Raw genomic sequence first — 24,471 nt, 5'->3', positions numbered from 1 at the left:
TTGAATATGCTTGGCTAAGGGAGTGGCACTTTTTAGAGGTGTGGCCTTGTTGGAGTAGGTGTGACACTGTAGGTGTGGGCTTGACACTCACCCTAGCTTCCTGGAAGTGAGTCTTCCACTAGCAGCCTTCAAATGATGTAGAACTCTCAGCTCCTGCAACATGCCTGTCTGGATGCTGCCTGCCATGTTCCTACCTCGATGATAATAGACTGAACCTCTGAAGTTGTAAGCCAGTCCCAGTTAAATGTTGTCCTTATAAGAGTTGCCTTGGTCATGGTGTCTGTTCACAGCAGTAAAACCCTGACTAAGACTGTTTTCCCATAAGAACTGAATTCAATTCCCAGCATCCACATGGCAGCTCACACCTGTCTGTAACTTTAGTTCCAGGGCACAGACATACATGCCAGCAAAACACCAGTGACCATAAAATAAAAGTAGATAGGTAGGTAGGTAGGTAGGTAGGTAGGTAGATAGATAGATAGATAGATAGATAGATAGATAGATAGATAGATAGATAATAGATGATAGATAGACAGACAGACAGACAGATAGATAGAAAAATGTATATAGTTTCTAGTTAAGATTATCATCATTGATTTACTCAGTCATGAATTGAGTAAGCCTGGATTAATATTTAGTCTTTGAGTAACATGAAAATTTAGATTATTTTGTGACTAGAACATATTTGAAACACTTGAGGTATCTACAAATTTAAAGATTGTGTCTTTAAGTAAGTATAACTTGAAATGTTAATCCACTTTAATTTTGTAAAAATTAGCTAAACTATTTAAAAACTTAAAAGCTTCACTAGCAGTGTGTGATTGAATGGAATCAGATAAAAAAGTATATTTCTCAGTGGAATGCTGTTAAAAATAGCAACTGAAATTCATGCTTTGGAGAGTGTTTGCCTCTGTGCTGGTATTCCTCTAGTGGAACTTGGATCACGTGGGTTAATAGAAAGACGAGGTTTAACTACACTTATACATCACACTAATAACCTATCTCTCTACCGTGACCGTTTCCCTCTAACTTTGTATTGATTCTTTGTGAATTTCATATGCGCTCTCTCCTACTGATACTCTTGTCCCCCCCCCAAAAGAAAAAAAACAGAAGTCTCACTGTGGAAGCACACACACACACACACACACACACACACACACACACACACCCTTTTGCCAAAAAGCTTTTTGCCCTAAGTCATTGGTCTGATTCAAGGCCTCTGGATTATGCTACACTGGATCCTCACTGGGACTCCTCTTGATTATCCTGTTGTTAGCCTGTGTCATGGAGATCTTAAAGCTTTAGTTTTGAATTCTCCAGAGGTTCATCGTTGGGGGAGTTCATAGTTGGAGTGGGCCAACTCAGAGTCCTGGATCTGGGCCTGGGTAGTAGCTGAGTTGCTCAGTCTGACAGCTCTTTCACGCTCACCCCATTAGGGCCAGCTCTCCAGCACTGCTCAGAGGGGCAGGGCCAGCTCTCCAGCACTGCTCTGAGGGGCAGGGCTAGCTCTCCAGCACTGCTCAGAGGGGCAGGGCCAGCTCTCCAGCACTGCTCTGAGGGGCAGGGCCAGCTCTCCAGCACTGCTCAGAGGGGCAGGGCCAGCTCTCCAGTGCGGCTACTGAGGGGTGGGGCCAGTTTACTCACTCTCAAACTACCAGGGCCTGCCTGTTCTACCTTGCTGTCTAGGCTAGGGGTGGGGCCAGCTCTCCCTCATACAAAAGGGGGTGTCTTCTGTGTAGCTCCAGGAGGAGGTGGGCTCGGGCATTCTTTGTGTATTATGTTTGTAGTAAACTTCTAAGACTTACTCTAGTTTATTGGTAGTAGAAGTCACATGTTTGTTTTCAGAAAATTATCTGACAGAGCTTTTAAGACATTTTTACTTATTAAAGTTTTGAAAAGTTATTTCCTAGCCTTCAGGGAGTTAATTTCTAGTTGAGAAGAGTTTTTTAGAGTTTATCCAGTTGCTAGGTATGTCTTCTGTTCTCTGTTTCTGGCTTCTTCGTTTAAATCAGAAAGCAGTCTCGTTTTTCCCAGTTGGAAAGTCGAAAGCCTTTCTTTGAGTCCTATTGCTCTATTTCAGTTTTTCTCTTTCTTTTGCTACATTGCACATGTAGCGTGGCGCCTTCTGCTCAGCCGGAAACACCCACTGAGGGCACCCACTTGGGCAGTATTGGCTTTAAGAATCGTCCGTGCCTTCCTGGGAGTCGTGCTCTGGTGCTGACTTTACTCTGTTGACAGTTTTATTTCAGTCTCTTTAAGGCTCCATGACTTGGTTTCTGTGTACAACTTTACATACTGTTTTTCTCCTGTCATTGATTTGTCTATTTATCTATTCATTTATTTTTATTCCTTCTTTCTATTACATCGCACATTGTTTGAGTTTTTTCATTCTTGTTTTTTAAGTTTGTTTTATTGTAACATCACTCATAGTCAAAAAGAATCTAATTGTATGAGAATAATTGCTGGACACGGTGGTCCATGGCTGTGATTCCTGCACTCAGGAAGTAGAAGGAGGGCCTGTATGTTCTGGTCCCGCCTCAAGAAGGAGGCTAGCGCAAGTGCCTTGGAAGCTGGTACCTAGGTTAGAATTGTACATGTCCTCATCAATGCACTTGTCTAAATGCTGATGGCGCCAAGTGAGCATGCTCCAGTCTTGAGCTGATGATTCTCTTTCTGTTAATACCATTTTCAGGTTTTGTGTGTATGAATGTGTGCGTCTGTGTGTGTGAGGGTTATGTATCTCGTGATCTATGAGTAAGCTGTTTGCTGTGGATTCTCTGAGTCTTACGCTGACAAGATGGTCATCATCGTACAGCTTGGCCTCCTAGTTGCTAAGCTTCTGATCACCCTCCACTGTGTGTCTTCAGACACTGACTTTTCTCCAGTAAGGTTTCTGTTCTGTCTATCTTCTGCATGGGCAACAGCTGCCGTGTTCACAACATAGCATTCTCCATTTCCGTTTCATTTGCTTGGTGAAGCACTCATTCAACATGGAAGTCTGTTGTCTTCTCAATTACGAACCTTACAGATGAATATTTCATGCTTAGAAAATATTGACCACTTAAAACGTTATGTTTTACTGTTCAAAATAATAAGGTGAAAAATACTTGCCTAATTGTATGTGTAGAGTTAGGATTGCAAATGAATGCACATTTTATGGTTATGGGTGAGTTTGCATGATCATGAAAGACGTTTTTAGATAAACTAAAGAAATTAAGAACACTCTGTTTGATGGAATGATTTTCTCCCTTCATTTTCTTTCTCTTTAGGAAAAGCTAGTAGAAAAAACCAGAAATGGCGTGGACCAGATGAAAACATCAGGGCAAATCTTCGTCAGTATGGCTTAGAGAAGTTTTACCTTGACGTCTTGGTTTCAGACGCATCCAAGCCTTCCTGGAGGAAGGGAACATATTTCGATGCAATCATCACAGATCGTGAGTTTATTTTCATGCAGAGCAGGGATGGCTTGGTTTCCTGAAATACATGTTAAGTACAGTATTTATTAACACATTATGAGATGCCCACTTGTTCTTCCCACTCCACCTCCTCACACAAAACAGTACAGAATAATGGCTAAGCAGCAGGTTGATAATTTAAGTATTTAAGCATTTGTGGTTTTCTTTTTGCAAATGCATTTATCCCCATCTGTGGTTATAGCTGTACATAATTTGCCAACCGTTTTCTCTTGCCTTTTTTTTTTTTTTTTTTTTTTGAGGCATGTATCTTATATTGACTGATTGTTTGTTACTATGGCAACTAGATTTAGAGAGTTGTAAATGGTTGCTGTGCAGCCTCGAGGGTTTCAGCAATCTCACATTTCTCCGTAGGAAAAAGCCCGTGTGCATAGCATCTGTCTGCACTTGCTTCTCTCTAGACTTAGAGATATGTGGCACTGTACAAACCACTAGGCTTGTGAATCAACTCATTTCGGAACACTACACGAAAACCTGGGTTCTGCGCCTTAGAATATTGAATGTGAGGCAGCGTGTCTAAACAGATGTGCCTTTTCTATAGCACTGGTAAATCCGTAAACAGTGCAGAGTTAAGACTTTTACCTCAGCTGCCTTTTGTTCCTTGATGACTAGGAGCATTCTAAATCTTAACAAGAGATTGTCCTGACGGTGTTAAGATGTCATTGTGAATGTGCATCGTGAAACTTGGGGGAACCTTTCATTCTTTACCGATTGTCCTTTCACTGTGACATTTTCCTTTTGTATCTGTGTGGATTTTCTGAGGACACAGATAGGAACCTAGCCACGGTATGACAGTCAGTTTTAGTAAATCCATCTAGCAATCTAATCTACAGATCATTAGTCGGTTTTGTCAGTTGAACACTAATACTAATAGTACTGGCTGTTTTCTTTTCCTTGAGTACAGGTCCATTTCAGAGGCAGGCGCAGCGTTTAGTCATTTTGCGGTTTACTACTTAAAATGTGTCCACAGCCTTACACAGTTGTCCTTCCCTGAGCATCTTATGTTATCTATTTTGGGGTAGAATAATGCAAAGGTCATGTTTTCCCTTTCCTGGTGTCTTAGTTTGGGTTTCTGTTGCTGTGACAAAAACTCCATGACCAAACAGTGAGTTGGGGGGGACAGGGTTTATTCAGCTTACACTCTCAGATCACAGTCCCTCCTTGGAGGAAGTCAGGGTAGGATTCCAAGCAGGGCAGGAACCTGGAGGCAGGAACTGTGCAGGAGAGGTTCTGCTTAATGTCTTGCTCCCCATGGCCTGTATAGCCTGCTTATAGAACCCAGGACTAGCAGCCAGGCGATAAAGCACTGGCTGTAGTGGGCTGGGCCCTCTCCATTGATCACTCATGGAGGCGTTTCCTCAGCTCAGGGTCCTTTCTCTTGATCACTCTAGCTTGTGTTAAGGTGACACACAAAATCAGCCAGTGCACCTGGCTATCACATCTTGTTGCACACCATGTGAGTCTGTCCCTTGCTAGTGCCTGGGTGACTTGACTGTGACATTGTGTTGTTCTCTGCCTAGCTCCATATGGGATCAGAGAATCTACACGAAGAACAGGTTCACAGAAGGAAATTCCAAAGGGAATAGAAAAATGGTAAGTGAAATTCAACAAGCTAACACTTTGAAAACATTGTTGATGTTTTTTTCTAATTATTGTGAGCAGTATTGTACTTTTTACTTACTCTGAAATATTTGTTTTTTTTGTTAGTCCAGAAAGCCATGTTCCCGTCTCCTTGAGTTATCACCTGAGTGACATGTTTTTTGACCTGTTAAACTTTGCAGCCGAGACCCTGGTACTGGGTGGAAGACTAGTCTATTGGCTACCAGTATATACACCAGAGTATGTAGACTTTATTTTTTTTAATGTTATTTTCTACAGTATTTGGATGTTTTAAGGATCCTGTTTTCTCATCGCTAATTTTGCTCATATTTTCAGATTTAATATTTATCAATAGCTTTGGTCTACTTACATACAAGTAAAAATTAGTTCCTTTCTACTTAATGGATTTTTTTTTTTTTTTTTGACCCTTTTAAATAAGATATTGGCAAACCACAGCCTTTGGGCCAGATATACTTTTCATACTGTTTTTATAAGGTGGTTGAACTTAGACTACTGTTTACAATAAAAATTTTAGAAAACTCACAAAAAGAGTATTTGGCAGAAAATCTGGCCATGATTATGCCGATGATAAGACTGGCACTTGGAAGGTGTAGGAAGGATGGTCAGAATTCAGGGTCATCCTCTGCTTTCTCCAGAGTTTGAGGTTAGCCTGGGCTACATAAGACCTTGTTGCACGTATACACAAAATCTCAAACATTTGCATTCTGGCTCTCTGTAAGAAACATTTGCCAACCTTGTGTGGCACTTGGCTCAGTGCCTGGTATAGCGTAAATGTTCAGTAGCCACTGACTAGTACAAGCACAAGGAATTTTTATCTGAGTAACTAAGTCACGTCTCCTGTCTGTACTGCTGGCTTTCTTACCTGCCAGCTCTGACTACCTTAAATACAATGAGCTTTTCTTACAAACTCAGACCAAAATACCAATTCTTCATATATGTCCAGCTCTGTCTTAGGTTGAACAGGAGTGGCTTTGTTACTCAGTAACGGTAGCTGCTGAGCGGAGCGTCGTTCATCAACAGTGAAAATGGGGTGCTAGAGTGAGACGGTACTCAAGGGCCTAGAGAGAGGCTCAGTGGGTAAAAGTCTGTGCTGTCAGGTCTAATGAGGGAGAGTGCTGCCTCCCAGGAGTCTCTCTGTCTGTCTCATCCCTCTCTCCTTCCCTCCCTCCCTCCTTCCTTCCCTCCTCTCCCTCTCCTTCCCTCCCTTTTCTTTCTCTCTCTTAAAAGGATAGGGTCTCAGGTTTGGAAGACACTGTTAACATTACAGTTCAGCTGTTCAGTGTGCCACAGACCCCGTCTTTGCCATTTCCACTCATTCTAAAGCTCCCAAGGGCAGCAGTAGCAATGGGAGGCTAGGAGCCTCAGGATTTAGAAGCCATGTAGTTCTTTGTCTGATTTATAGCTGTTGTATTTGAGGTGACTTTGGCCTGGCCTTAGTCATGCCTTTGTTTATTACTTGCTAAGTACATACATCTAGGTTACTGAACACAGGCTTCCTGTTTTCTTAGAGGTTTAGAGCACTTGTTACTCTTGCAGTCCCCAGGTTCAAGTCCCAGCACCTCACATAGGCACTCACAGCTGTCCATACCTCTAGTCCTAGGGGATCAGATAATCTCTTTTGGCTATTGTAGCCACTAGACATAAACATACATACATGCCGGTAAAACACTCATTTTTATAAAATAAATACATTTTAAAAAATAAAATCTAATTTAGTTCATTTATTTTGGAAAATGAGAAAAATCATTTTCAAGAAGCAGTGTGCATTTGGGGGGCTGACCCTTTTGTTGTGTTTGTGTTGCTGTGAAGATACACTACTACATCACAAGCGCTTTGTAAAGGAAAGCATTTGACCGGGGCTGGGGTCTTGAGTGTTAGCGTTCACGATTATCAAGCTGGAGAGCATGCGGAAGGCAGGCAAAGCGTGAGAGCAACAGCTGAGAGCTTTCATTTGCTCCTCAAGGTGTAGGCAAAGACAGAAACACAGACAGACAGCTCTAAGTGGAGCTGCTGTGGGATTTTGAAACCCCAGAGCCTGTTCCTGGTGACACACCTCATCCAGCAAGTCCACATCTGCCCTTCCAAACCGTGACCATATGAGTTTTCAGGGCCACTCTCATACCCACCACAGCACTGCGGTAACGAACAGAACCCCAGTACCAGGGATGGGACACTGACCCTGAGGCCTCCACACAAGACAGGCTTTGCCACTGATGCTGATCGCATCCCAGAACTGGATCATAACGTCTGTTGCTGAGACACCACCCTGTGTGCGCGGTGGCTTTTTTCCTACCGTGCTAGGTGTCTTTGTTCACTCTTTGTTTAAAGGCACAGACTGGTAGGATTTTCTCAGTTACTCATTAGATCTCATCTGTACCTTGTTTAGCTGTAAAACACCCGATCATCTCATTGCATGTCTGACCCCTGCTTCCTGTCCCGATTAGTTCCCATTATAGCTCCTACAGCTGTGCTTTCATATCCTTCAGATGCCTCTTTAAATGTGTAGAACGCTCAGGTTGGTGTCAGGCATCGAGACCTTCTACATAGTGTGGAAGGCCAGGGCGAGAGCACGGTCTCAGTGGACAGTGGCTAACAGCTTACCACAAGGAGTTTACAGGTCCCATGTGTGGAAGGGAAGCGTTACCATAACAACCGGCAATCATTTGTGGGCTAGCCCAGCTCCTCACTCTGGATTGCTGCACATCTCACCCCTAAAGGATGCACTGGCTTATCAGCTGTTTCCCGCTCTGCGGACTCTCCTTTCTGAGCAGCAGCTGCTTTAGTGGGAACCACTGGAATTGCCCTGTTTGAAGCCCCTTTGGGTAATTGCTCTCCGAGCTTCATAGGGACTCGGAGAGATTGTTAAGCACATTTGGCTTTCTGCTAGCTTTTCCCCTGGGAGCTCCAGCTCAACACAGACATCGCCACATTTGCTTTCGAGTGACCTGGGACAGAACCTATCAACCTCTTTCTTTCCTAATCCGTCTTGATGGATGTAGCACTTAAGACAGCCTAAGTCACTAAGACTGCCCCAGAGTCTCCTACTTCATAAAGATCAGATGACTGGGGCTTAGCAAAGCCACACAGTTCCAGTGTGTGTGCTGCATTGACTAGCTTCCGGTGGACACCGTCCTATCTTGCTTGGTGACCCAGGCATGGCAGAACTTCTTTCATTCCCAGCTGTCTCACCATCATGTGTCATTGCCTTGGTCACTGGTGGAGTCTTCCCATGGGCTCCAGGGTTTTGGTCCCTCGCTGGTATGACATGGACTGTTCCCTCTCTGACCCTCCCACTCAGCTGTGAGAAACGGTGAGGAAGTGCCTCCACCTCATCTCAATCCACCTGACCATGTGATTCCCCTTTATCTGCAGGACAGTGGGAGCACGCCTGTTACAGAGAAAGTGCGTCTCCCGTAGCTCACCTTTGATCAGTGGATCCTCAGGCACCAAGTGCTACATTAGCGCTTCCTACAGTCCAGATACAAGACCAACCAAAGAAAGTCTCAGTGAGGGAATGCTGCTGTTGAACTTTTCTATTTGAGGAGACAAACAAATGTCTATTTGTCCCAAACATGGTACCAACACAGCATGAAAACAGTTCCAGAAAGGTCTGACTTGTTAAAAACAGTGAATCTCATTAGGGTTATTTATAGACACTTTCCTCACAGCAGCTATTGACTATCTGTGCACCCATGGGGGTGTTGCCCTGAGACCACCCCTCCAGTAACTGCCTGTGAATCCTGGGGAGAGGAGGGACCCCAGGAGCCCCTTCCCCCATGACAGAAGACCAGTTCGCTCAATCCCGGTAGCTGCTGCCAGCTGAAGGGGCAGGGACACTGGCCACAGGACACGGTTTCACAGCAGAGTAAGAGCTTTGGTGATTCCTAGGTGCAAACCCGTGTGCGGCCTGCACAGGACAGTTTTTACAGTACTTTACAGACAGGAAGATTCAAGGATTTAAGCTAACTATACTTCCTTACACAGTAGCCTTTGTGCATTTCTTCAGCAACTTTTCTAATTTATACAAAGGAAAATGCCCAAACGCTCATAGCTACAGGGCTAAAAGTGACAAAGCTGGGTATGGTGGCCTATGGCTGCAGTCTTAGTACTCAACCTCCTGCCCCAGGACCTCAGCATTGACCCAGCCTGGGCTACATAGTACGTTTCAAACCACCATAAAACTTGGTATTAGTTTCTTTTCTTTTCTTTTCTTTTTTTTAAATTGGAAGGTTTTTTTTATACAATATCTTCTAATCACCATTTTTCTTCTCCAAGTTCTCCCCATCTTTCTCACCTATGTCCACAGCACCCTTTCTCTCTAGAAAACAATCAGGCAAACAAACTATCATTTTAAAAAAAATTAAGGAAGAAAGAAAGCATAGGAAATCATAAAACACAAAATTGGAAACTGTAATATACATGAAGGAGGGCAGTAAGACAAAAAAAAAAAAAAAAGCCCAAACAAGGCTAAAATTGTGATATATTTACAGAACAGAACTTTATTCAGATAAAATTATGAAATGTGTAAGTAAATGGACAGAACTAGAAAACATCTTCCTGACTGAAGTAACCCAGACCCTGAAAGACAGACAGCGTCTGCTTTCTCCCATCGGTGGATGCTAGCGTTTAAGCATTTGGTAGGCGTGCTACAGACTGTGACCATAGAGATGAGGCGTGGAGTGAGACAGTGGGAAGGCGGGGCAGCCTCTCTCAAGGAAGAGGAGGTGGAATGCACAGGCATACGGAAGAAAGGGAAGGGGTGTGTGTGGAGGGGAACGACCCACACAGGGCTGTTTGAGGGTCGTACAGAAACTGAAGAAGCTTAAAATGTTTACACACGAGAGAAGTCTCAATGGCATCACCAGATGACGGGCCACCGTACCCCGACTAGACGTCAGTGCCATGTATAGGATGCAGCTACTTTGTTTTTCTCGTAAACATTGCATCGAGGGATAGATTTCGTCCAGCTCCGTGGCTAGCTCAAGTGGGAAGAATACCGTGGCACTTACTCCCCTGATTGATTTGTATCAGTTATTTCCAGATCCTCCCGTACTCTTTAGATCTTTAGTCTCTTCGCTGCATTGTGATAACTGTGGGTTTGATAGAACTTCTGCTGGCTGACATGAAGCGGAAGCAGACCACAGATTTGTCTCAGAGCTGCACAGCTCCTCAGTCAGTTCAGTTGTTTGCTCAGCTTCCACAGGCCCATGGGGCTTTTCTTATCTACTTTCCTTTGGCCAGCGAACTGTGAAACTGGCTAGAAACTTTCTGTGTGGAAGATAGAAATCCAGAAGTGAGACTGGCAGGGCCAGCGAGCTGGCTCAGTGGCTTGCTTGTTGCACAGGCCTGGTAGCCAGAGTCTGAGCCCCAGAACCTATGCTGTAGGAGAAAATTCCTGAAAGTTGTTCTCCAAGCTCCACAGGTGTCTTGTGGCACATGCATGTATATACTCATGAAATAAACATAAAGAAAAATATGACACACACATATATATATATATATCAAAACATATTATATCCCATAACCATATCTTCAAATGTCAGTTAAGATAAAGTGTGGGAGTGGGAGCCACGGTTAAACGGTTAAGAGAGTTTGATGTTCTTCCAGCAGACCTGAGGTCCATTCCCAGAACCTCCATTGGGCTGCTCATCACTAGCTTGTTCCTCCAGCTCTGGGCCTTCTGAGGCCTCAGGAAACTCACACATAGATGGCAAACATTCACACAGAGACTCGTAAAAAATAAAACAGTGGCCAAGAAACTTAGTAACGTGTTTCAAATTAAGATTTTGGGAACATAGTTTAGTCAGTGAAGTTTATGGAAGAGAACACCGTCTTGTCCTTATCTAGAAAACAAGAAAGAATGGTTTCTTAAACAGTGTCCAGTAAATTCACAGCCTGCCTTTCAGGTAGCAGGTGAAATATATAACATTTAGAAAGAACTGAAACTATTCCAGGAGGAAGAGTGGCTGAGCAGAGATGCATGGAAAAGCTAGAGGCTTGTGTGTGACTAGTTTTTCTTCCAGAGATTCTCCTGGCATCATTTCCAGTCATGCGGTTCCTACTCTGCACTCTTCTCCTGGGTTTGTACTAGTTCCACAAGGTTGTGCAACCAACATTATAAACACAGCCACCCCACAGTAAACATTGCTATTGACTCCTGAAGAACCCCACACACCCCACCCCGTGTGAAGCCACCCCTCCCCTGCCTTTAGCAGCCACTGATCTAAATCTGTGTGGTTTGCCGGTTTGGGCTGATTTCAGTTTTAAATGGGTAAATTAAGTTACAGGGAAATGGTAATAAAAGTAGAGTTAGGTATTGTTATAATTGTCTAAGCAAAGTAGAGATTTAACAGTCGGCGAACAGTCCACTGATACGGAATAGACTACTTCATATACGTTGAAAATGATTTTAAGTTGCTATTCAGTTATTTCAGAATATTATTTTGGACACGTTTTCCATCGATTTGGTCATTCATATATAGAGTTAGTCCTACGTGTGGTTTCTATATCTGTATTCAACCAATCTTCAGTGAGAAAGGGAATTTGGGGTATAATAGTTTTCCACGTTCTAAACCCCAAACTCATTTTTACCATTTCCAAAGCAGTGCAGTATATCACGTACTGTTTATGTCTGTGTTGAATGTTCTGAGTAATCTAGAGACAATTGAAAGAACACAGGAGATTGTGTAAAGGTTATGCAGATGTCTCCTTGGATTATTGTATGTGGAGGGAGGTGTTCTACAGCCAGTCCACAGATACAGAGGGCTGTCAGAGGCTGGTGAGAAAGTAGGTTTCTTGGTAATGTTGGGCATCCAAAAAAAGTATCTCCAATATCTTTATATGCCATCAAACAAATCCTGTGGTTTGTGCCTACCATGTCCTACTCCAAAAAGAAAGCTAGTTACTGGCAGCTTCGAGCAATATTAGCATTATTCATGTCATTTAATATTACTAACAAATATCTTTTATAGATGAGTTTGATTTATATTTTTTATTTTGTAGTTATAAGAGGCTTAAGTATAAGAAATTTGTGCATATTTAAATGTCTTTTTAAGCCACAGGCCAGTGTATATAGAAGGTTTTTAAATTTCTTTAAAGTGTTGGAACATAGGCCACACAGTGAGAAGTAGGATTCCTATGTAGAAAAAGCGTACTTTCTCAAGTATGACAGTCTTTTAGAGATCCATGGGTTGTTCTGTGCACGAGCTTTTTAAATTTAGTCTCAGTCATGATGTAGAACATATTTCTTCATGTCATAAATATTTTCTATGGAGATTCTAAATTTGATATGGACAAATTTTATGAGAAATACATTATTTCTGTCTGTAGAGCAAGTGCTAAAAACATCTTAGATGAGGAAAAACCAAACTGGTCTTAAGTTCTCTATGGAATAGCCAAGAATGACTTGAGAATTCCTTCCCCTGATAATGGAGTGAAATGTAGCCGCGTGGTGAGTGAGTGGTGAAGGCTTTGAGCTTATGACTGAGATGCTGAGGAGGTTGAAGGTCAGAGAGACATTACTGTTCCCATTTCGAGTCTGAGGTTGAAGACAGCCCATGTCGTAAATGTGTGCAGAGATGATCTAGAAAGGCATAAAGGTTTGCAAAGGAAAACTGAAGGCTGCCCGTAGTGCTCTCAGGCCCTCCCTGCTGCTCCTCTCTCTGCTCCAGTGTGCCCCCACGATCACTGGGGCTTTGTCCTCCCCTGCAGGGATTGCTCATCTCTGCTCGTGCCGTGGCCTCAGGACACTGACACACCCTGGAGGCTTTATTTGTGTTTAACTGTCTGAATTATTTTATGAATAACTTTAGACTTCCTACAACTCTCCAGACGAATGTTCATCTAGACTGTCAGGGACTGCCGTGACCTGTGCTTCTGTCTACTCCGCTCTTGTGGACCCTTAGGGCACAATCATCATCTTGCAGTTTTGTGCTTTGTTTGCTGTTCTTCATAAAAACATACACGTATATCCTCCCTCCCCTGCTCCCTGCTCCCTGCGTCTGTTTTCTTTCACTGTCTCCCTGTCTGTCTTTGTATTCTTCCCTTCCAGGGGTAAAATACTGAGCTACATCTTCTGGTGCTGGTGCTTATAAAATGTTTGTAAAGTGTAAACAGACTGCCTGTGGAGTGTATGGCCTGCATTGGTCTCCGCAGCCCCACTGATTGTTCCTAACCGCAGCTTCCTGTCTTCAGGTACACTGAGGAGATGGTGCCTTGGCACCCGTGCCTGAGACTCGTTAGCAACTGTGAACAGAAGCTTTCCAGTCACACAGCAAGGCGCTTGATTACGATGGAAAAGGTGAAGGAATTTGAGGTGAGTTGCCTTTGTGTTTTTAAAGAATCAAAACCAGATCTTTCTAAGTAGTTTTCCTGGAGTAGGATTTGGAGATGTTAGTGTTGATTGTGGTTGTGTAGTACCGTAGGTAAGTTCAGGAAGAAGCAGAGACTGAACTTTGCACCCGCTGTGGCTGTGGTAGGAATAGGAGAGTGGTTGGCTGAATTGAGGAACAGAAGAAGCTCACCTATGCCTAGGGCTTTATTAGATTCCTATTGCACAGACACACCTTCTGGACTGCAGACTGAAGGTTTGCACTTACCGATTATAAAAGTGTGTGTGTGTGTGTGTGTGTGTGTGTGTGTGCAGGCGTGCGCACATGTACACATATACCACAGCGCTCGTTGAGGTCACATGACACCTGAAGGACTTGGTTTTCTCCTACCGTGTTGATTTTAGGGATTGAACTTAGGGCATCAGGTGTAGCAAGCATCTTTACCTGCTGAGCCACCTTACCGGCAGATTTTAGTCAAGACAGTGACTCTTTATGTAAGGAAAAAAATCAGGATTTCCGAATCCATTAGGCAGTATCAGTAATCCTGTTCATCCATTCTTGTATTCTCCTCCCCCCACTACATTTACATTTGAGAAAGAAAGGTTTTAGTGACATGTGTTACCTTCTATCCAGATTAGAGTGATGTGAGTACTACCTCATTTAACAAGGCTGCGGTGACATGTCAGAATGAATGGCCTCTGCTGTCCTACTGGGCTCTCAAATGCACTGGCCTTTTGGGCCGGAGCCCTCTGTGTAGAGCACTCAGAGCAGGGTGATTGCGCCTTTTGTGATGCGACTGTTGTCTAATTTACATTTACCTAATTCTAGGTCTTTCCTGTCCTGACTTAATCTGTTTGCTGCCCTTGAGTCCCTCAGTTTCCACCCTTCCTCCTGTCCCCATTTGTTATTGATCTTTAATTTAGAGCCAATCAGCAAATTAATTATTTACACTGAAATACTTGGTTTACACTGACAGATCTGAATCTCTCTCCATATCTTATAAAGAGATTTTTATAAAATACTGCATTTTGCTGCTTAATGCAAGCATTTTAGTTAATCATTTTTATTACTAGATAATGTTTTATAAAGTTTTCAGCATGGTATAAATTATCCTCAAAAAACAGGCTCCAGTATCAAGACTTTTCAGGAAAGTAAGCTATTCATCTACGTAAGTAGTTGATGGTTATCCAATCGCTGTGTATGGCGTGTATGGTGTGTATGACATGTATGATGTGTATGACATGTATGTGTGTATGGCGTGTATGGTATGTGAAAGGAAAGGATGAAGAGAGTGGGGGGCATATGGCCCATGGAGGTGTGGCGAGGCCTGAGGGCAAGGGAGATGTCTCTGGGGGGTCCATGTTGGGAATCCCTTCCCCCTGAGGGACCAGCCACACAACGGTATAGTACAGAATAGAGTTTATTCAGGTCATGGGAGAGTTAAGAGGGTGGTAGAGGCAGAGAGAGAGAGAGAGAGAGAGAGAGAGAGAGAGAGAGAGAAGTAGAGGAGTAGAGGCCGGCCATGAGCACGTGGGAGAGAGGGGGGAAGGGAAGGGAAGAGGGAGAGCAAGGCTGCAAGAGCACAAGAGCAAGAGAGGCCAAGAGAGAGAGGAGGGGTCAAGCAGCTCCTTTTATAGTGTCAGGTCACTGGGGCAGAGCATACCTGGCCACTGCTGGGTAATTGAGGAGTGGGGTATACCTGGCTGTTGCTAAGTAACTGAGGGGTGGGGTTTACAGAATCCCAACAGTATGTATGACGTGTATGGCGTGTATGATGTGTATGGTGTGTATGGCGTGTATGGTGTGTATGGTATGTATGGCGTGTATGATGTCTATGGTGTGTATGGTGTGTATGGTATGTATGGCGTGTATGGTGTGTATGGCGTGTATGATGTGTATGGTGTGTATGGTGTGTATGGTATGTATGGCGTGTATGATGTCTATGGTGTGTATGGTGTGTATGGTATGTATGGTGTGTATGGTGTGTATGGTATGTATGGTGTGTATGGCGTGTATGGCGTGTATGACATGCATGTACATGTGACCTGATGAGAATGCATGGGTAGTAGTTTAGAAAAATCCACTAGCTGCTCGTGTTGCAGCCTCATCTCCCTACATGACATATGCAGATGATAGACTGTGGGATGCGCAGTTTTCATTGTGTTCAAACATTTATGTGCTTCTATTTATCAAGATATATCAGTATTAAACAGTTATGTTATAGTAACTGTAAGGAAAAGATGACGGGGCACCAATGAAAGGAAAAGTCACAGGGCACCAGTGTTGTGAAAGGATAACGATCCGAGTCACGGCACCAATGTTAGGGGAAGGATGAAGAGAGTGGGGGGCATATGGCCCATGGAGGTGCGGCGAGGCCTGGGGGCAAGGGAGATGCCCCTGGGAGGTCCATGCTGGGAATCCCCTCCCTGAGGGACCAGCCACACAACAGTATAGTACGGAATAGAGTTTATTCAGGTCATGGGAGAGTTAAGAGGGTGGTAGAGGCAGAGAGAGAGAGAGAAGTAGAGGAGTAGAGGAGTGGAGGCCGGCCATGAGCACGTGGGAGAGAGAGGGGGGAAGGGAAGGGAAGAGGGAGGCTGCAAGAGCACCAGGGCAGGAGAGGCCAAGAGAGAGAGGAGGGGTCAAGCAGCTCCTTTTATAGTGTCAGGTCACTGGGGCGGAGCATACCTGGCCACTGCTGGGTAATTGAGGGGTGGGGTATACCTGGCTGTTGCTAGGTAACTGAGGGGTGGGGTTTACAGAATCCCAACAGTAACAGTATAATAGTACATTTTGTACTGCTTAATTTGCCAATAATTTTTTGTGGAAATCAAATCCTTTCCCAAGTATGATGATTTACCATTAGGTGTTTAGAACATTGAGAAACTTCTGGAGTACTTTTGAAAGGAAATTAAATTCAAGGTCTAAAAAAAGAAAAAATCTCTTGTAAGTTGGGGCAAAAAAAGGTTAGTTTGTGAGCTTAAAGGCCTAGGACTGAGAACTTTGTAAAACAAGTCCAGGCATGCCCAGCTAAGCCCAGTGTTAAAACATTCCTGTCCTGGCTCTTTTACAACTGAGTCCTCTGTCAAATGAGGCCCTCTCGAGTCTATTCAAATGTAAATTAGATGTTTACCACAGTTATCCTGACTTAGAAAAGCATCCGAGTATCCTGACTTCCTAACTGCTGTGGGTGTTGGGTAAACTTTGTACTTTTTCCCAGCCCCCAACCCTCTCTCCCAACCCCCGCCCTATAAAATCCCCCAGCTTTCTTGAGCCTCAGGCCCGTCATTAAACTACCTCATGCTTTTGCAACAAAAGGTCTCTCGTGTTTCATTGAGTAACCCCGCGTCCTGAGACTCGAGTGGGGGTCCCCGGAAGGGGGTCCTACACTTTCTGTATTTATTGGCACAATGACAGTCTTCAAAAATGTCACTTTTGAATCACACAGAAGCCCCAGTGTTGCAGCTCATTGACCAGTACTGGCCCCTCTGACTCTAATGCCTCTGTCTGGTGGTGTTGATGTGTTCAGTGCTTCTGTTGTAGAGTTGCTACCGTGTACCGAGAATTACTGTGCTGTTCTTGGGGCCGTCGATTCTAGGTAGAAATATTGTGGTAATTATGTAATCTAGTAAGTTAAACATGAGTGTAAGAATCAAGTTAGCATTTCTATAGCACACAACTTGAATGCATCTGAAGACAAGATAAAGCGAGCTATTTACATAGATCTGAGAACTAACTAGCTCGGTGGGTGAGGGCACTTGCAACCTGAGTGATGAGTCTCCATGGGATCTACATGGAAATGTCCCGTATAGCCCTGGCTGTGCTGGAACTCATATGTTGATGAGTCTGGCCTCCAACTTAGACCTCTCCTGCCTCTGCCTCCCAGTACTGCCCCACCATACCTGGCTGAAACTAACTTTTTTTTAAATAAGAAAATGCCTCCTAATGGTCACATTGATATAGTCTAGGCTCACATTTTAAGTCTTAACTAGTGTGGGACTTACAGTTAATATCTTGTTAACGTGATACTCTGGTGTTAGTATTTAAGTCACCGTTTCCCTTCTGCCTTCTGATTCCTGATGAGGAGTGGCTGTGATGACATTAGGATCATAGAACTGTCAGTTCTCACATGACTCACAAACAGTATGGTTCTCAGCTTGCTCAATGCTGATGACTTTGGTGGTGGAACAATATTATTAATAGTAGGCTTTTGTACTTCGTAGATAGTGGTGACCTTGCTTTGTCACTTGTTGGGTGTAACTTCACTCTCTAGTTGGGTTTACTGGATGCATTGCTGAAGGTTCTATTGTTAAAAGGCCCCCCCCCCCCCACCATTTAAAGTGTAGGAAATATGTTAGAAGATTGTCTAGGGAATGTGAATGTTTGTCTGTACATTCTTAGCTGCAGTTTTAGTCTCCTTCATTTCTAGTACATGGTGAAGTGGTTCTTGATCACCATGGCAGTGTTATGAAGATGCCTGGTAAGGAGACCTGTTTTTTGTTGTTAGTAACCTTCACTGATTTATTCTAGAGACCCAGGGAATAAAGTGCCAGGGTTTTTTCAGTATTTGTTTATAAACATTCTTATCGACTTGAGTTTACTTCCTCCTGTCAGAGATGAGAGCCTTCCTTCCCTCTGCCTTCTGACAACTGAATAGAGAACAGCAGCAGTGCAGACAAAGCTGGTCTTTGTCCTTGAAATTTGACCTTTCCTACATCACGTCGTCCTCACAGGATGTATTTCTCCCCAGGGTATGTTGAGGTGAAAGTTCTGGGTGTGCTGGTTAGTGTCAGGATGCTTGCACATCCGTGCCAGACCTAGAGTTAATTCCCACTACCACAAAATAGATGAGAGCAAATGTCCTGAGGCATTGAATTCTTAGCTTCTGTTGAACACTCTCTTTGCTTTCCCCTGTTGTTTTTAGCCAGTGTGCTCAGGGTGCCATGACAGAATGCAATAATTTACCAGGGTTAACTTTATTATTACTGACACAGTTAATGGTGCTGGGTATAGTTGTGGTAACTCTAGTAAACATTTTTTTTTCTTTTTTCTTCTTGCAAAATGTATTGAGTAAATCTCCAAAGCATAAAAGGATTCTAAGTTTTAGATATTTCTAGATTAAAATAGATTTCATACAATGGTTAAGTGCTTGCTACCTAAAAGCAGTGTGCATTCAGTGGTTTCTGCTAGATCCATGGGGTCCAAATGAAATACCTTGAGCAGCTAGCTACTTAACAGACTTTTCTCTGAAAACTTATTTTTGTTCATGTATATGTGCATGCATCCATTTGTGTGCACGTGTATCTGTCAGTATGCCATGTATGTGCAGGCGGCCGTGGGGCCCAATCTGGTGTTCTTTATATATCAACATCATCAACATCATCTTCACGTAGGAGAGCATCATGCACCATGTTTGTCTTGTGGATGATAACTCACTTATTGTTAAAAAATTGAGTAGAATTACACTATAGAAGAATACAGTCATTGAACAGAAACTCAGTCTAGAACTAGTGTCCAATATCCATTACTGTCAAGTATGATACATGAGCGAGAAAAAGGTGACCTTTCAGATATTCTGCATGGCAAGTCAGAATATTTATATAAATTTTGTTTTGGCTTGATGTCTCAAGAAGGCAGATAGGGACATGGTGATACCCCATGAAATGCTGTTTGAGTTCAGCTCAAAAACAATTTGTTTTGTTGCTTGAGTTATTTTTGCTTGGTTTAAATCTTAGAGGGTTGTCATTTTTTCTTTTATCTCTCTTCAGTTAGCTGATTTTGATAAGCAAACGGAGAACCCAGGAAGAATCAGCTCGTCACCAGCTCCAGCAAGGGTGACAAGTTGAGATGTATGGACCTTGTAACACAGGCTAATGGATGTGGAAGGAGGCAGTCAGGTCAGAGCAGACACGCAGTCCACTCGGTCTCTGGAGCGTCGGGGGCTCAGAGCCTGTGTGGGAAACGGCAGAGATTCCTCAGGGGCTTCCTTTCTCGCTGTTGTGTGGCTGATAGGATTTCTACGGTGTGGCTTCTTCCTTTACGCTCATGGATATTCAACCTAACATTATCCTTCTGTGTGTTTCTGATTAAAATTTGAATTTGTATCCTCTTTTCACTGTATGATTCCTAGAATCCACTGTTGAGATTTTATGAGAACTTATGATGTGCATTTATGTAGGCACTACAAGGTCAAGGTTGCAGAGTGCAGCATTCCAAACACACCTCTAGCTTGTGGCCATTAAAAAAAAAATATTGTCACGAACATGGCCTTTCTGCAGGTGAAACACTGCCCTGACCTTTGCAGTAGTCATTCCTTACATCCTTCAAACCAGTTTTGCCTGGTTTTGGTCTTTATTTACACACACATACATCTTTACTAATTCTTTACATGAATTGTGGAAATTTTATAAAGTTGCACAGGATCAGCACTGCTTCAGAGTTAAAGTGGAAGTGTTTACGTGCATACAGGTACATGTGCATACACGTGTATACAGGTACAGTTAAATACAAAAGTGTTTAGTTAATTGTGTGTCGAGTCTAATCTTTGATAGTCTTTCATTTATGGAGATATAAACTTTAGTGAATACACACAGGGAACACTCGTGCCTTTGGATCTCCGTGTGCACCATGCTGTCCACAATGCTCAGTGTGCACTAAAGATGTTAGGTTCTGAGTGGTAAATGCCCAAACCTCATTTATTAATGACCCATCATTTTGAGACTCCAGATAGAATTTTAATGTATTTCCATAGACTTTAGGCAGCTCAATATCTTGAAATTTAATTTTATAAGGAGCTGAATGAATGCAGATACAAGACACAGGGTAAAGATTTCACCTTTACTGTGTTCCCATTAAGAACAACACCACAGAGACTTTTGACCTGCTTGTCCTTGGTTTGGAAATGGCCAAGTGCTGTTTATAGTTGTGTGACTTTAGCACAAGTGGTTTCTATGACTACTGTCCAGCACCAGATGCAGAACAGTAAGGAGCTTTGATAAGGAGAGCAGGATTTCTAAACAAAAGCCGGACATGGGTAATTACCCTGGAGCTGAACTGAGGCCCGACTCACATTTCAACCTCTGCCTGCCGCTCGCTCTTCCTCACACACCAAGGATCTGTGTCAGCCCTGTAGTCTTTGCTGACAAACGAGAGGAGCACCCTTCCGTTGCTATGACGACTTTGCCGGTTTTCACTTTTCATGGAATGTGTTTTACAAGTTGTTTGTGTTTAAGTATCTGCCACAAAACGTTGGTTTTGTATAAACCCTGTCCCTTCGGAGACGTCAGTGACATTAGTGACGTAGGAGAAATAATTACCTCATATGGGAACCTGCCACTTCTAAGATGACTTAAACCTGGCCGACAGTTAGAGGCAGCTGGGTTTCTGTGGAAGGACTGTAGAGGCCCTTGGGCCCGTCTCCTTGGTGGGGAGCACCCCAAAATTTGTAAAACAAGCAGTTTATAAGTTAATGCGTGTCCTTGTATTTAGAGGTTCTGTAAAACTAGCTCTTAACAGTGAGAATCTCTCAAGTGAGTCATTCTTAGTGCACACAGGATAATACCTTCTAGAGGGGCCATCCTGGCCGCAGGAGGGCCGGAAGATGGAAGGTGTTTTGAGTGGCCAAGACTCTGAGCAGATGAAGCAGGTGTACAATCTTCACAGCTGGAAAAGGTTTCAGTGTGCCTCAGGAAATCCCGTGAACTATCTGTGTTAGCCAGCAGAGGGCGGTGTATGCATGAAAGTGAGCCACTGACTTGTGAGGCTCCTCTGGCAAGTGTGTTAGCATTCCTAGATGGCGTATGTTTAGAATTAGCAACTCTGATAGGACAGTGGTTATGAGGTTCTGACTAAAAGCCGAGACCTAGAGTGTGTGCTACCATAAGTCGCTGTTCCAGAAGGAATGTCCTTTGAATGTCAGGCTCCATTCTGAAGGACCCACTAATCTACCATGTAGGAAATTGACTGAGTCATCTATATGTGTTCATATAACATCTAGTTTTTAAAAAGGACTCAAGAATAATGGAAAAAGTGTTGAGCCTTTGATGTGTGACTTGGGAAGCAGCACACAGCTGTGTGCCTTGTGGCAGATTGTTCAAGCTCCAAAACACAGATGAAAAGAATGCAGGACGCCGAATAATTACCCTAGACAAGACCCAGTTGATAACAAATACATACTAGTTCCTTTATGAATGAACTTGCCTCTTTACTGTAACGTTTACAGTTGCTGATTGTCTTTGAAAGGTGAGAGGTGTGAGAGCTATTGGTTTCTGTGTTTTCCTCCTGAGCGCAGTTACTGGTTGAGAAACGACAGGAGACATTTAGTGTAATCAGATGCACGTTTTATTTAAGGAGAAAACAGCAGGCTCCCAAGGGAGGCTCGTTTCTCCTTGACTCTGACTGACATTGTCACTACCTAAAGCAGTCAGTGTGGCCTTACTGTCCACCCCACATTCACTTTTGCCGGCTCCCAGCTGTGACGTTTTACTTCATACGCTTGTGGTAGTTCATGCTCTTAGAACCGTACAGAATTGTGGTTCTGCAATACATAAACGATACCGTAATTGATCGCTGTAGGTGGGCTTGGATGGGAAGGTTAGAAACCAAATGTCAAACACCAGGCAGGCTTGAGTGAGTGAGGAGAAAAGAGTGTTGCTGGACAGTGCCCTCTGACCTTCGAGATGCTGCGGTCAAACAGAAGCGCAGGAGCCTCCCCTCCAGCTGTCCCTGATGGAGATGAGGCGGTGAGCACGGAGCAGAGGAAGTGGACAGTGTGCAGAGTTGAATGACATCACCCACGTGTGAGCGTGAAAAGGAGAGAAGAAGAAAACAAATTGAGTTTGCAGTTCGTTTTGAGTTGTGGTGACGTCATTCTCCATGGCATTCCTATGTGGTGATGTTCCATGAGGTGCCTTTCTTAATTAGGACATTCCCACACAGGTAGGAATTTTAGCCAGAGTCCCTGTACATCTTCTGGCTTACCTCGAAACAAGACTGCCAGGTCCTTGGCTGCTCAGGGAATTCGGAGCTTTGGGGCTCCAGGAGTTTCTGTAGTGCTGTGTTTCACAGTTGGGGATAGTTGGTTTTGAAAGTGGATATTGAGCACAGGACCGATGCGTTTCCCCAGCACAGATCTCTGGTTCTCAGGATATGAGGAGCATGTGTCTCTTCCCCAGCAGCTGGGATTTCCATGGCCAATGATCCTACAGCTGGTGCTTTTGCTGCCTTGTCTCTATGACACTTTGGAAAATATATCTGCCCCTGCTGCTCAGGGCTCTTTTTTTTTTTTGAGCCTATGTTGATTGTTCAGAATACTGGTATGACATTCTCTCCCGTGCCTGCACTCAGTTTGGCCACCGGCATTGTGTCACGGGTTCCCTTACTCTTCTCCATTAGTCCAGTGGTGACTTGTTTGCCAGCTAGATCTTTGCTCCATGAAGGAAGCCCATTTTCCACAGCGTCTGCCTCTCATCTTCTCCCTTGACAGGTTCCTATTAGGAGCCGGGGAGAGTGGGGGCACTGTGGTGACCTGCGGTTCTCTGCCTGTCCTCGGCACAGGTGCAGTAGGGTGTTCATTCAGGCCACCGAGGTGTGTTTGAGAGGTCCGATGTGGCTATGGGAGCCGTGAGGAGAACAAGGGGCAGAAAGGCAGAGCTGCAGGGACTTGTAGGCAGTATTTGATTCTTGTGCCAAGGAGGAAAGCAAGGCAGCGCTCAGTGAAGAGATACATGAACTTACAGTAAGTTTCCAAAAGTCTGTGTGTAATTGAATGTAAATGTAAAGAAATGTGTAGGAAATAGAACTTTATACTTAGGTTTCTATTTCTACTTGAAATTGTTTGTGAGATGGAGTGTCCGTGTCCTCCATCTAACCCAAAATGTGTGGGTTAGTTGAGTCTAACCCAGATCGACTCTCAATGCCAGTGGGTATCCAAGTTCCAGCCCATATTTATTGTGAACTCTTAAGTTATGAAACTCCCTGGTCACCCTGATTCTGCATCTCTTGTGTTGGGATCTCTTATGCTAAAGGAATATGGATAACATTAGAAGTTTTGTGTAATTTTACGACATTACAAACCGCACAGTTTCTTGGTATATACCCTTTCCTTTACTAGAAGCTTCTTTGGTATTATCCATAGCCCAGATGGTTTCAGGGAATGACAGGATAGTTGTAGTCTGACCATGTACTCTTTTCCCAGTGTGGTGAGGTGATGTCACCCGGAATTCCCAAGTGTGGTGCAGATGTAGGGTCTGTCTTCACACTGTAAAGCTGAGCAAATGTATGCTGACGGGTGTGGTTATGAGAGGCTAACTAAAGAAATAGCTTACACGTCTTTATACTTTGTATTTTCTATCCTTCCAGAGCCGGGACGAGTATTCACACCTGCTGAGTGACTATTTTCTGCCATACCAAGGACACAATTCCTTCCGTGAGAAATATTTCAGTGGTGTGACCAAAAGAATTGCCAAGGAAGAAAAAAGCAGCCGGGAGGGAAACCTCTGACATGGACAGTCAGGACGGAGGAGTTTATGAAAGGATTTATAAACGGCTTTCATGCGGCTGTGTGCACGATCTAAAAAAACGTGCTCAGATCTGCACTTTTTATATAAATAACTACTATTGATCAAAACTGAATAATTTCAAAGTGGTCTTTGTTTTAGAGACTATTTTGATGTATATGTCTTTTGAACCTTGTTAAGTGTCAGGGACTCATACATACAGACAAAGTGTTTATATTTTTTACAAAGAAAATATTATATCTACCAGATATATGGTAAGCAATTAATATTGATTTATCATTTACCTGTTTTGCAAATTTGCTTGGTTTGACTTTTGGTTGCAACTGTTTTCATTGACACCAATAAACTTTACTGGGGATTTCTAAAAGTTATGTGATTCTCAGTATTTCTTGTCTCATGGAGATCTGTGAGGGAAGTGAATGTTTAACCGTAAATCCCATATTGGTTGTAACCGAGGCCATGCAGAAGGCAAGGAAGACTAAGGCTCGAGAACTGTGGACATTCAGCCCCCAAGGCCTCCATGGGGCCCTG

The 24,471-nt window shown here is 43.5% G+C and overlaps 1 protein-coding gene across 1 annotated transcript in view; it reads left to right on the top strand.

The window, feature by feature from the left end:
• Positions 1 to 24,261, top strand: part of TRMT11 (tRNA methyltransferase 11 homolog) — a 43,969-nt gene extending 19,708 nt beyond the window's left edge. The window contains exons 9-13 of the mRNA XM_080929527.1: positions 3,270 to 3,434; positions 4,994 to 5,066; positions 5,181 to 5,312; positions 13,287 to 13,407; positions 23,783 to 24,261. Coding sequence (XP_080785653.1) covers positions 3,270 to 3,434; positions 4,994 to 5,066; positions 5,181 to 5,312; positions 13,287 to 13,407; positions 23,783 to 23,923 — 632 coding nt within the window. The 3' untranslated portion in view covers positions 23,924 to 24,261. The remainder of the gene's footprint in view (positions 1 to 3,269; positions 3,435 to 4,993; positions 5,067 to 5,180; positions 5,313 to 13,286; positions 13,408 to 23,782) is intronic.
• Positions 24,262 to 24,471: the final 210 nt, after the last annotated feature.

Source organism: Micromys minutus, assembly GCF_963924665.1.
Source record: "Micromys minutus genome assembly, chromosome: 15".
Classification (NCBI taxonomy): domain Eukaryota; kingdom Metazoa; phylum Chordata; class Mammalia; order Rodentia; family Muridae; genus Micromys; species Micromys minutus.
Note: the sequence above shows the minus strand (reverse complement) of the source record. Positions and strands in the feature narration are given on the sequence as shown.